Source organism: Chanos chanos, chromosome 4, assembly GCF_902362185.1.
Source record: "Chanos chanos chromosome 4, fChaCha1.1, whole genome shotgun sequence".
Classification (NCBI taxonomy): Eukaryota; Metazoa; Chordata; class Actinopteri; order Gonorynchiformes; family Chanidae; genus Chanos; species Chanos chanos.
In genome coordinates, this window is record NC_044498.1 from 53,022,364 (window position 1) to 53,035,759 (window position 13,396).

General features: G+C 45.7%; 1 protein-coding gene across 4 annotated transcripts in view; it reads right to left on the reverse strand.

Annotated features, from left to right (window-relative positions):
• The window catches only part of adka (adenosine kinase a), a 125,683-nt gene extending 112,447 nt beyond the window's left edge, over window positions 1-13,236 (reverse strand). For 3 of the 4 annotated variants that reach the window (XM_030771606.1, XM_030771603.1, XM_030771604.1), the window contains exons 1-3: window positions 13,145-13,236; window positions 10,591-10,665; window positions 8,031-8,084 (exon numbers count right to left, since the gene is read on the reverse strand). In XM_030771606.1, coding sequence (XP_030627466.1) covers window positions 8,031-8,084; window positions 10,591-10,665; window positions 13,145-13,200 — 185 coding nt within the window. In that variant the 5' untranslated portion in view covers window positions 13,201-13,236. Of the gene's footprint in view, window positions 1-8,030; window positions 8,085-10,590; window positions 10,666-11,961; window positions 12,071-13,144 lie in introns of those variants that run through there. The other variant, XM_030771605.1, reaches the window with a different exon arrangement.
• Between the last annotated feature and the right edge of the window lie 160 nt (window positions 13,237-13,396).

A 13,396-nucleotide genomic window follows, 5' to 3' on the forward strand; every position in this document is an offset into this window, starting at 1 on the left:
ATGACAGACTGGACACACAGGGCAGGTTTGTACCAGGTCTCACTCTGGGCCTTTGGTTTGTTCACTGTGAAGCCTGTAGGTCACACCAGCACCGTCAGCTGTTTCAGAGGTCAGCGACTTTCCTTCTCATGGCTTCGACCCGCTGACCTCTGTGCAACATGTCACAGGGCTCAGGCATCCAACCACAGGTCAGTCATCAGCCGGCCCCCGCCCCCGGAGGGTGAGGGGACCTCTGTCCACTGTCAGTGCTGGGGACTTGGAGTTATCATTTCTATTTCTTTTACCCTGGGATAGGGAGCAGGTAGGGGGAGTGGGAGAGACCTTCCTCTCCTCAACAAACAAGCAGAACAATAAATAAATAAGCGTTCACCTCCTGTCCTGAGGTGGGAGGACAGGGTGACCCAGTGAGCAACAGTGTCCCTTCTAAATTACCCCCTCCCCCCTTTCTCCTTCAGCCCCAAAGTGACCCAGTGTGACCTCCTCAACAGAACAACAGATAGCTGGTCACCCAGACTCAGACCGCTGTCTAGACTGTGTGAAAGTGTAACCACATCAGCCGTTTTTGGCTGTGAGACCTAACAAACCTGATCAGTGTGATTACAGTACAAGCCAAAGTCTGGTCAGGATCTGACAGTGTTGCACTGAAAGTCAGCCTGCCTACGCCTCAAATGACTGCAGGTTTCTGGTGCCACCTGCTGGACAACACAGCAAGTGACAAGCCAGGGAACATAAAGGGCCATTGTGTGAACTGATCAATTTCACTCCTGTAAAGACAAGGTGCAGGGGACACGCTGCACCCTGGGCAGTGCGGCCTGTGAACAGGTCTGAGAACAGGTCTGGTATGAAGCTTATAATGGCAACATAGGATCAAGCTTTTGAATCTGATCCAAAACCAACTGCCTGGTGTAGTCACCGGACAAAATTTTGGGTTTGAACATAGGGCTTAAATTTCAAGCACACACACACACGCGCGCGCGCACATGCACACAAACACACACACACACACACACACACACACACACACACACATATACAATGAGTCTGGACCCAGAAAAACAGGGCTTTATGAAGCGAGGAAAACAGACATGTTGGCCTGTGTCCAGTTTGGCCAGCAGCGTGGAAATGAGGCATTGCACAGCTTTACACGGGAGGACAAACCGACATTATGGAAATGAATTCTAATAACAAATATCTCAAACTGACACAGCCAGAATCCAGACTCAATCACCTTTGGCAATCTGCAGCCCAACACACACAGCCCTCCAGCAGGAGAAGCCCTGTCCCAGGGGAGCCCTGCACGGCAGTAAAACCTAACGCAGCGTTTCTGTGCTCAGCTACAACGTACACTCTGGGGGAGAAGGTTTCCTGGCAGGCAGGTTAGGGCAGCCATATTTCACAGAACATAAATCCATACAGTGGACAGACAGAGCTGGGCTTGGGCTGAGAGATCATGGAGGAACCCCCCTCCCCCCCCTCCTCCTCCTCCTCCAGACCAGCTGCCGCTTTTCCTGCTCAAGGCCTGTGCAGGGCGGGAGCGCAGGGTGGGAGCGTGGGCCTAGGGGAAGAGGAGGTGGGGCGGGGGGGAGTAAGCTATGGGGAGATGATGGAGGAATCAATCATGGCAGGACTCAGTATGAGCCATCCACTCTGGTCAAGAGCACGGGTCAGGGTCAGGGTCAGGGTCAGGGTACGGGTATGGGTTAGGGTCAGGGTCAGGGTCAGGGTCAGGGTTAGTCTGTCTGCACCGGAGCAGTGTCCTCCTTTAACAAGCCTCTCCGCTTTGCTGCTCACTCAGACGAGAACACAGTCAGAGAGACCACTACCAGTCTGACCAGTCAGACAGACCACCACCAGTTTGACCAGTCAGAGAAACCATTATCAGTTTGACCAGTCAGAGAGACCACTACCAGTCTCATCAGCCAGAGAGAGGGGCAGACTCCAGGTTCACATAGACACATACACAGAAACACAGAAGGTTAACAAAAAGAGACACTATTACAGCAAGTGGTCCCAGTCTTCGTTTAACTCTGAGAGTGTTTCTGTTGTCTCTCACTGGTTCAAACTGGGATAATATTAACACTGTCAGAATTAATTCAACACTGGTCCACAGAGGGACATTATGATTACTCTCAGAGTTAAATTAACAGTAGAATGATGTTAACACATGAAAGTCTGAGACTGGTGAATTACTGGTCTCATTCACTAACACTACTTTTGTCTGGTTTGCAGAGGGAAAGCACAGTATTCTGGTTTTCAGGTGTCTCCAGCTCAGGTGTGGTTTGATGACTCGCCGATGCTCTTCCATGACTTTGACAGCTCAGCAGAATTGCCTAACAAAAAGGTGGCTACACAACAGCTTAAAGATCACTGAGTCAGTGTTCATCTTAAAGATCACTGAATCAGTGTTCATCTTAAAAATCACTGAATCAGTGTTCATCTTAAAGATCACTGAATCAGTGTTCATCTTAAAGATCACTGAATCAGTGTTCATCTTAAAGATCACTGAATCAGTGTTCATCTTGCAGGTCGTACGCTGTTTTAAAGCTTGTTTTTTTTTCTCAATGCAGTACTTCTCCAATTCTCAGCACACCTGCTGCAGAGTTATCGCGATGATGGATATTCTTTCTTCTCACACTGTCCCTTCAGTAGCACAGTTAGCATGACCTCACCGTGAAAGCACTGCAGGAGTCTGAGTCAAGTGACTGGATTCAGTTAGGACCAGAGGCAATGTCCTAAACATGACTCTGAACTTCACTGAGCTTCCACTGCCCTCTGCAGGCTGAAGGCAGTATTGCAGTGTCTGTACTGATCAGGGGAGGAGTCCACCCAGCAGGAAAATGTGTGGGACACACCCACAAAAGGAGGACGAAGAGTTTATCAGAGCTGCTCACCCTTGACCATCTTCCATTAACACTACCGCCTTTACAGACAATTTGTGCATGCTCTGATTTCTTGTGAGTGTTACGGAGAGAGATGTTACCTGATGTTACATCATGAACGGTTTCATTAATGTTTCACCAATGAACACATTTCGTTTGACACATCTAGCTGAGAGCGTTAGACATCTCACTGAGACCTGACCACATCCAGCCACAAGGTGGCAGCATTGCATTTTTCTGACATCTGCACTGGTGTGAGTACTCAGATCAGCAATACTCTGAAAACTGAAGGAAAATTCTGTAGCAGAATAATATGCTATATTCACTTGGCAAAAGCAAACACAGACCAACAAAACCCTCTCCAAATGATGGGTTATGACACAGTATTAATGTAACTGTGCTCTCAGCTGAAACACAGAGAAAACACAGCCTGTTACATCACCATCACTGATAGCACCACTTAAAACATATCCCTCAGTCAGACTACAAACCTGCCAACACACAAATACACACCTGCATGTGTGTGTGTGTGTGTGTGTGTGTGAGAGAGAGAGAGAGAGACAGAGAGAGAGAGAGAGAGAGACACACACACAGAGAGAGAGAGACAGCAAGAGAGAGAGAGACAGCGAGAGAGAGAGAGACAGTGAGACAGGGAGACAGTGAGACAGAGAGAAAGACACACACACACACACACAGAGAGAGACACAGAGAGAGAGAGAGAGACAGAGAGAGACAGAGAGACAGAGAGAGAGAGAGAGAGAGAGACAGAGACAGAGAGAGAGAGAGACCGGCTGCTGACCGGGCTCATGTCTGTCAGCTCTAATGTTCCTTCACAGCAGTCCCTTGATTATGCTACGCTAATGCACGTATGCCATGCTAACGCTCCGAAATCACAACAGGATCAGAGCAAGCATGAAACATGGTCAGAAACAAAAAACAACATGAACAGACCTCAAGACCTCAAAACCAACATGAACGGACCTCAAGACGTCAAAACCTCAAAACCAACATGAACGGATCTCAGAAAATCCTCAAAGTAGAAAATCTCTGCATGCGAAATTAACGTGGTCAGTTCCATAGAGAAGAGAGCTGAGATACAGAGTAACATGGTCAGTTCCATAGAGAGGAGAGCTGAGATACAGAGTAACATGGTCAGTTCCATAGAGAAGAGAGCTGAGATACAGAGTAACATGGTCAGTTCCATAGAGAGGAGAGCTGAGATACAGAGTAACATGGTCAGTTCCATAGAGAAGAGAGCTGAGATACAGAGTAACATGGTCAGTTCCATAGAGAAGAGAGCTGAGATACAGAGTAACATGGTCAGTTCCATAGAGAAGAGAGCTGAGATACAGAGTAACATGGTCAGTTCCATAGAGAAGAGAGCTGAGATACAGAGTAACATGGTCAGTTCCATAGAGAAGAGAGCTGAGATACAGAGTAACATGGTCAGTTCCATAGAGAAGAGAGCTGAGATACAGAGTAACATGGTCAGTTCCATAGAGAAGAGAGCTGAGATACAGAAGCTGAAGCATTGGAGCGAAGTCGGCAGTTCTCTGTGTGTGTGAGGGCAGGTCAGTCACTGAGGCAGATAAGACTGAAGACCACTAACATTCCCTTCCATAAAAATCACATTTAACCTACATGGGCCTTTGCCAAAAGCCGCCAGCACCGCACAAAGCCCTGCCCTGCGATCGGGTTAGCACACACTCCAGTTATAAGCTGATTTTCTCTGCCTCTCTCTCTTCACTTTCAAAAGAAAGCATGCAGATTAAGCAAGAGGCTGTGTTTCTACCACCAAAACCAGAGCCATGTCTAAGCAAGCGTCCTTCTCAATGACCACCCACAGAATAAAACAGTGACTGTAAAGTAAATGCACTTGGGAAAACATTTTAGAGTGTGTATTGTGTTGTACACTGACAGGGTTTTGTTTAACTCTTTAGAGTGTGTATTGTGTTGTACACTGACAGGGTTTTGTTTAACTCTTTAGAGTGTGTATTGTGTTGTGCACTGACAGGGTTTTGTTTAACTCTTTAGAGTGTGTATTGTGTTGTGCACTGACAGGGTTTTGTTTAACTCTTTAGAGTGTGTATTGTGTTGTGCACTGACAGGGTTTGTTTAACTCTTTAGAGTGTGCATTGTGTTGTGCACTGACAGGGTTTTGTTTAACTCTTTAGAGTGTGTATTGTGTTGTGCACTGACAGGGTTTTGTTTAACTCTATAGAGTGTGCATTGTGTTGTACACTGACAGGGTTTTGTTTAACTCTTTAGAGTGTGCATTGTGTTTTACACTGACAGGGTTTTGTTTAACTCTTTAGAGTGTGCATTGTGTTGTACACTGACAGGGTTTTGTTTGACTCTTTAGAGTGTGCATTGTGTTGTACGCTGACAGGGTTTTGTTTGGAGAGCAGAAAGTTGTGGTGTGGAAGAGTAGCGTGCAGCTGTGTAAACTCAGAGAAACCTCTATCTAAAAACTACTGAATGTAAAGCATAAACAGCCACCACAGAGCTGTCCTTCTGTTCTAAAGACATGTCACACAGTCACTACAGCCCTGTGCCTAGTGTCCTCATGTCCTCATGTCTACGGCCCACGTCCCTGCCGCCGTACGACTCATCAGCCAATCGGCAGCAGTTTCAGACGAGGCATCGGAGGCGTGTCTGTCTCACACTGTGCTGCCTGTTGAAAAACTGTCTCATCTTCAAAACGCTCTCATTTCTGCTCTTATCCCCTATTAGGTTCAGGCCACTGAGGACAGAAGAGGGAGGTTACACTTCTCCTTTCCCTGATTGGCTGAAACATTTTTTTGCCCTTGTAGCTGTATGAGGAGAAAAAGCTCACAGTTGGTTCTCAAACAAACACAGATGCAGAACCAGAACCCTCCAGTTTATAGCAGCCAATTTTGGTTCAACAACCAAAAAAAAAAAGAAACCAGATTCTTGAACTGGGTCAGTGAATTCAGCAGCTAAACTTCTCACTGACGCCGACCTGTGAGCTCCCATTATAACTGGAGGACAGAGGAGAGAGGCGGAGGAACACACTGGACAGTTTTGGTGTCTCAGCCTTTATTTAGGGAGGACGAGGATCAGGCCAGGGCCAGATCAGAGATACACACTGCAGACAGACACACACACACACACAGACACACACACACACAGTCTCATACTGTCACACAACCCTCAACATCCAGCCCTTTAACAGAAACCATATCAGTCCCACACACATACACACATACACACACACACACACAGACACACACACACATACACACACACACACAATCTTTGCATAACTGCATGTTGCAAACCAGTGATGAAAATGTGCAGGTTCAGAACAGATGGCTGATGGAACTTCTGAATATTTTTGCCCTTTCCCTTTCTTCTCACAAAAATAGTCAGTCCAGCTGTAGTGTCACATCAGCCATGACAGCTGTCTCTGGGCCCAGACGGCCGACACGTGGCCTGAATAAAGTGACACCGCACAGACGAGGAAAAGGAGGTTTCTGTGGTTCACTCATCTAATCATTCTGTGAGATACTGGTTGATCTATAATTTCAGGTGAACACACTCCCACTCATATACTGTCTCAGAACACAACATCTCCAGACCAACAGCAGACATATTAAACCCACCACAGAACCCTTCCTTGGGTTAAACAGTGACCGTCACAGGGTAAAGAATGACAGATGACAGTGTCATGGAGTCAATCTCAGAACCTTCTCCTAAAGTCACAACTGTACTGTTTCAGAATTTTACAAGACAGTATCTGAAATCTAGACCTCTACGACATCTACCAGCTGAAAACATCAAACCCTGAGGCATTCAGTTTCATTGACCTGAAACGTCATGTGTGAACACGCAGCCAGCTGTGCCGTTATACTCATTCCCAGCCGTACAGACGACCTCTCCTCAGAGGCTTTCCTGTCCACATGGTGCAGCCCTGATCCCACACTGTAAATACATGTCCAAGATGCCAAAGGACGGCAGGTAGAGTAACCCAGGCAACAGCTTACATCCTCTTCCTGGTCCACCAATATCCATGGCAACAGCACAAACATAACGGAACGTTCAACAAACAGCCTCAAAATGTTCACAAAGTAAATGATGAGGTCATCAGTGTTTCAGAGCCCTGATTGGTTCACATCTGAGTGCAGGTGTCCAGTGACACCTGAATATGCTGTAAAGGTGCAAAAAGACTGAGTGAGATTAATAGGCGTGTTTACACGCACAGGAGTGGGATTAATAGGCGTGTTTACACGCACAGGAGTGGGATTAAGCGTGTTGACACGCACAGGAGTGGGATTGTTAAGCGTGTTGACACGCACAGGAGTGGGATTAATAGGCGTGTTTACACGTGCAGGAGTGGGATTGTTAAGCGTGTTTACACGCACAGGAGTGGGATTGTTAAGCGTGTTTACATGCACAGGAGTGGGATTGTTAAGCGTGTTTACACGCACAGGAGTGGGATTGTTAAGCGTGTTTACACTCACAGGAGTGGGATTGTTAAGCGTGTTTACACGTGCAGGAGTTGGATTGTTAAGCGTGTTTACACGCACAGGAGTGGGATTAATAGGCCTGTTTACACGCACAGGAGTGGGATTAATAGGCATGTTGACACGCACAGGCGTGGGATTGTTAAGCATGTTTACACTCACAGGAGTGGGATTGTTAAGCGTGTTTACACGCACAGGAGTGGGATTGTTAAGCGTGTTTACACGTGCAGGAGTGGGATTGTTAAGCGTGTTTACACGCACAGGAGTGGGATTAATAGGCCTGTTTACACGCACAGGAGTGGGATTAATAGGCATGTTGACACGCACAGGAGTGGGATTAATAGGCGTGTTTACACGTGCAGGAGTGGAATTGTTAGGCGTGTTTACACGCACAGGAGTGGGATTGTTAAGCGTGTTGACACGCACAGGAGTGGGATTAATAGGCGTGTTTACACATGCAGGAGTGGGATTAATAGGCGTGTTTACACGCACAGGAGTGGGATTGTTAAGCGTGTTTACACGCACAGGAGTGGGATTAATAGGCGTGTTTACACGTGCAGGAGTCAGTTTCCACCTCTTTGAAACGGCACACAGGATGCTAAATGTGACATACGTAGACAGGGAGGTGTGAGTGTGAAAAACAGGTGATGGTGGAAACACTCACATTTCTTTGTGCTTGTCCTCAGCCAAAATCTGGTCATTTGGTTTAAGTCCATATCTGTTGAAAAGAAAAAACAAATTATACAGTTTTAAAATATCACATACATCAAACAACTAAACACAAAACAAAGCATGTGCAATGCAAAATGGTCAAAATCATTTTTACATCACAGATAAAAACAAATCAATGCACCAGTCCGTCTCAACCAATCAGATCACAGGCCCAGCGTACAGCTCTCTCAAGGACAGGTCGGTGAAACAGGCCAGTCCACAACAGTTCAGCTCTATCTGCCTACAGCCGCCGTCAGCCAGACCTTTACTGTTCACACTTAAATCAAACTTGTTTTGTAAGAACCTCCTGCTGGCCCAGTGGACACACCAAAGAAAAACGGCCCTTTTCTCAAAAGCCCGGGGAACAACCACTCTGGCCTCCTGGGCTCTCTAAGTCTCTCTAAATGTCTCTAAGTTTCTCTAAGGGCTGTATAGGACACAAATGCTCAGACGCCTTGCACATTGAACAGGAGTGTGTTTCACATGTAACAGGATTAGATGACTCTGCAGGCTCTAACTGTTATCCAGTTGGCTGCAGGGCAAACGCAAACACACACAGTTCCAGACAGATCATCTTCATTTCCTTTTCTCTGGAACAGACGGAGCTACAGGCCAATCCGCTCATTACGCTTTTCTACACAACCCTGGCGTTGTGGTTCTGTAGCAGCTTTTTCCATAAGACCTCTGTCACTGACGTTGGCCGTGTGTTTCTAAATACTGACAGAGCATATGAATCACGGAGAAGCCCTGACTCGGTCAAACAGACCTCAGCCCAGACAAAGCTTTAAAGTAAAAAGAAGGAGCTGAAATCAGGAGATGTGAGGAAAATCCCAAGCATTCACTCCAAACCACCCAACCTGCATTAGGCTCATCAAAAAAGAACTGAGTTAATGAAAAACACAGTGTGAACCAGTTCCAAAACAGACCAATCCTATCTGCTAGGTTAGTGTGTATTAGCTTAGCTAGATGGGTTATTCCACCTAATCCAGTGTGAACAGGCCTTTTCCAATCACCCTTCACTGATACACAACAAACCTGTGCTTGCTATGCATCGTGCATTTATCTCCTAAACTTTAACTAAAACAAATGGAAATCATTACTGAGAAAGTTTGACTGGAGTCCACCTGTCCAGGCATGAGTAGCAGCTAGCGTTCGGTCACTGTTACTTAACCCACAGTGTTTCGGCTGCAGGCAGCCCGAGACTCTGAGGGGAGGAGGAGCTGCCTCCAAAATGATTGGCTAAAAAACAAAAGCATGTGTAGACAGCCCAGCTCAGCTCCCAATCTACAACATTAAACCAATAAGTTTTACACGCCCCCGATGAGAATTCAGCCTTAGCAATGAGCTGACGGACACATTACAGGGCTGATGAAAAAGTGTGTGTATGTGTGTCTGTGTGTGTGTGTCTATGTGTACATACACACATGTTTGACATTCAAACTTCTTGCGAGAGAGAGCATTATGAGAGAACTAGTATTGACTTATTGGTCTAACACCTCTGGGGAAGTCACTAAAGAACTGAACCAAACTGAACCAAACTGAACCAAACTGAACGTAACTGAACGGAGCTGATTCTGCTGGGCGACCTTTGGCCAAAGGGTGAAAGGCTCTGACAGGTCACCTGACGGTGAACACATGACCAGAGCAAACAGGTCCTCACGGTTTGGTCAGTGTCTACACATCCGACCCCATCATAGTTGCATGGTCCTTTAACTGATGCAACACCCGCGTGTTTGCTTTTTCCGGTCAAACGCGTCTAACCTGATCACATTCCCACACTCCTGACAGTGCTGTCAGCGGTGAGATTACTGTAAACATTCCCCAAACACACTGTCAGGGCCCCGAAGACACAGCAGGGGTGTGAAAATCATTGTTGGATATCCAATATCCATACAGAGAGCCGTGAGAAAAGTCACTGAGTAAAAAGCCCAGTGGGCCAAACTCTGCCAGCTGGGGGCGGAGTCACACGGGGATAGGTGGGCACCAGCAGCTTCGGCTCAGATTACGTAACAGGAGGCAGGAGGGGTGAGAAGGGCATTGTTTAATGAGTGGCACTGGAATGGAAGGCCTGTGGATGGTGTCTACGTGTCTGGACAGGGGCTTTGTTTCTGCAGGCCGCCTGCACATGCCACCGTCTTAATGAACAACCACACTTAGTCCGGACAACTAGCAGGAAGACTCACAAATCCAGAGCCCCACATCCCTTGACACACTCCAGTACTGAGTAAAAATCACTGCTGTTTTGCTCCGAGCGGTGGTGGAAGTTGCCACCTTTCTGAAAACGTTACAGTAAAAGCAAGAGCGCTGATTTTACTCTGACATATCAAAGCCCGTGAACTGTGGTCACAGGATTGAGTGGTTAGCATTCTACGTGTCTATCCATATGTCTATAAGCAACACCTAGATTTCATCATCGACACCATGACGTGTGTTTTACTGTTTAAGAGAAAACAAAACACAGCTGCTTCTCTGAGACAGACTTGTGCTTCTGATAAATTAACCCCATAACTCACTTATCGAGGAAGTCCTTGTCCACCACAGCAGAGATGTCCAGGAGCGGGTTTCCCATCCCGAACAGCGTGTTTGGACTGTGAGGGGAGAATCAACATTTAAAACAGAAAAAAGTCAGCATGTTGTCTGCATGTGTACAACACGATTAAAACGAACAAAAGCTCATTGAAAGACTCAGTTGGTTCATTTTTATTTTAAAGCAAATCTTTCTCCCGTCCGCCACTGTCAGGTTCCCAATGAGCAGCGTGATCGTGCACCTCCATTTTCAGCTTTAACATGTACTGTGTGACTGGACTGTACAGAAAAGCTTGGTGAACACAGATGAGGTGATTCAGTGAGGCTTGACAGTAAAAGAGGTCATATGAATCAAAATAAGATTAACAGCTGCATTTTCACAGAGAATATTCAAATATCCGACCCAGACCCAACTACAAACAGACTGTTAAACACAGTGTCAATATTCCACACTGGGTTATTCTTAACCCAGATGGGTTATCGTCTAATGAGTGACATATGGCATGGAATATTACATATGGACTACATGTTTACAGATCAGTGTCCAGATCCATTGGCTATTTGTCTATGGTGAGCAGCACTGATCCACCCAGTGGAAGATAAAGACATAGCCTTCATGCGCACGCACACACACACACACACACACACACACACACACACACACACTTTTGGTAGCCTACGTCAAATACCAATCACGTCTCACACTACGCCTCTTCATAAAACGGACAAAAGGCCATTTATATTTCTGCATTCATTTTAAATCAGAGTGTAATAAGTCACCAATCCAGTGCAGGGGAGTCTATCCTTCACTAAGCCCCTCACACACTCACAGTACATGTTCATGTAATCAGGACCCACTCTGCTAGTCATGGGGATCAGGAACAAAGGCATCAGTGTGAAAAGAGACTTTCCCAGGATATAAGTCTTTGACTTTCTCATTTAATACTTTCTTAAGTGTTGGAGAATTTAAGTTAAATGACTGCTCACTGGATCTGTGCGGTAGTATTTTTGTGTCATTCTTAGCAGCAAAAAATGTTACTACAAGTGCATATTACACAAATGTAAAAAAAAAAATAACGTCATATTACATAATAATACAATCAGCTGAAAACAAAATCTGAATGTAACACTTAGAATAAAACACCAGCAGTCCCAACCAACAGCCGGCCCGCATGCACACCTTTAGAGACAGACTTTCAAATTATTGTTTCAAGACTGACCGGCCAAGTTGATGAAGAGGAACGACGGTATTTATTTTTCCATATCATTGCTACTCAGGCAAAAGAAAAAAGGTGACTTCATCGATCATCCGTATGACTAAGAGCACAGACCTTCATGATACAAAATGTTCCCCTTACCTTGCTGAAGGCATATTCGCAGCTAGAAGCAATGATGTCAACAGGTGTTGAGCAGACAGAGTTGCGAGATTCGAATTCACTACTAATTTGCAGTAGCAGCGTGCACACACTTATCAGTATCCTAAAAGATAGCGCCTCTCCTAAGCCGATTGGGTGAATGAAAAAACTAGGAGGAGCGCTTCTCCGTTTGTTCTTTAGTCGCCTTAAATGATGGGCCAGATATGCTCCAGGCACAGAGGACAAACAGAACAACGAAACTGTACAACGTTAAAGGATTTCACGAGATACAAACATCCGCAGTAAACACTTACTCATGCTCTGCAAAGACAAACTGCGCTGTGACCTGCACAAGTTCTCAGTATTACTAATATTTTTAAGTTGTGTTAGAGCAGGCGTCTCTTTAGCTTTGTAATATAACGCATATGTAGGGAACCCCGAACTGAAAGTGTTTTGATTCTGACCTAATCAAAGGCGCGGCGCGGGCGACGGAGACTTGTGCTGCAGAGCCCCCTGAAGCCTAGATGACAGCATAGGTCTGAGCGTCCTCAATGCCAGACTACCGTACATAACAATAGACACGTGGAGTGGTGCCTTTACTCCGGACTGTACTCGCTCAACCATTTCTCACAGAAAAGCGTAGGCAACTGTAACTGTGTCTATTTATCGTCATTAAATGCGTAAAATAAAGCAATTCCTCCAGCTTCACCCCATTCATGTAACTTTAGCTTCTCATGACAATTAGTGTTCGTTTTCATAGCGAGTGGATTATGCTTGTGCTTTTCTGAATAAACGGATTGATTTATCACCGAATTTGTGGTATCCCGAGGAAAACTGCAACAAGTTATCTGTATGGTGACAGACAAATCCATTCTTCAATACAGCAAACAACTTTTTATCGCGGCACAGAGCAGCAACCTGACCAAATCAACAATGCATTAACATATCAAACGTTCGTATCTTCCTTTCTGTGGAGCAAGCAATGATTAAGCCCTAGAGTCTCTACAGTTACTCAATCCTAAAGCAACTACACGTGCGTTATAATGACATTCAGTAAGACGGTCCGCGCCTATACACACATGCTCGAGCAGTTACTGTCCAAATCACCCCAGGGTATACCCGACAACATTATCTTTGTATTCACACATACCCAGCACATCGCGATCGTTCTCAGTGCTTTCTTTACCTTAATTTCTTTTCTTCAAGTTTTATTTTCTTTGCTTTAGGTTCTCCAGAAGCCATGGTTCACTCTAACGCACTCTTGCCACCTTGAGCAAATGTGATATCAGTACAAGAGATAGAATGAAGGAAACCATGTATTGAAGTATGTAGTCAAGGCATAGTTGCCCCAGCGTACTGCCTGAACAAAATGAAAGGGAAACTCTGCTGGACACGTTATCCTTTCTAGCATAGACACAGCTTACAGCTATATTATAAG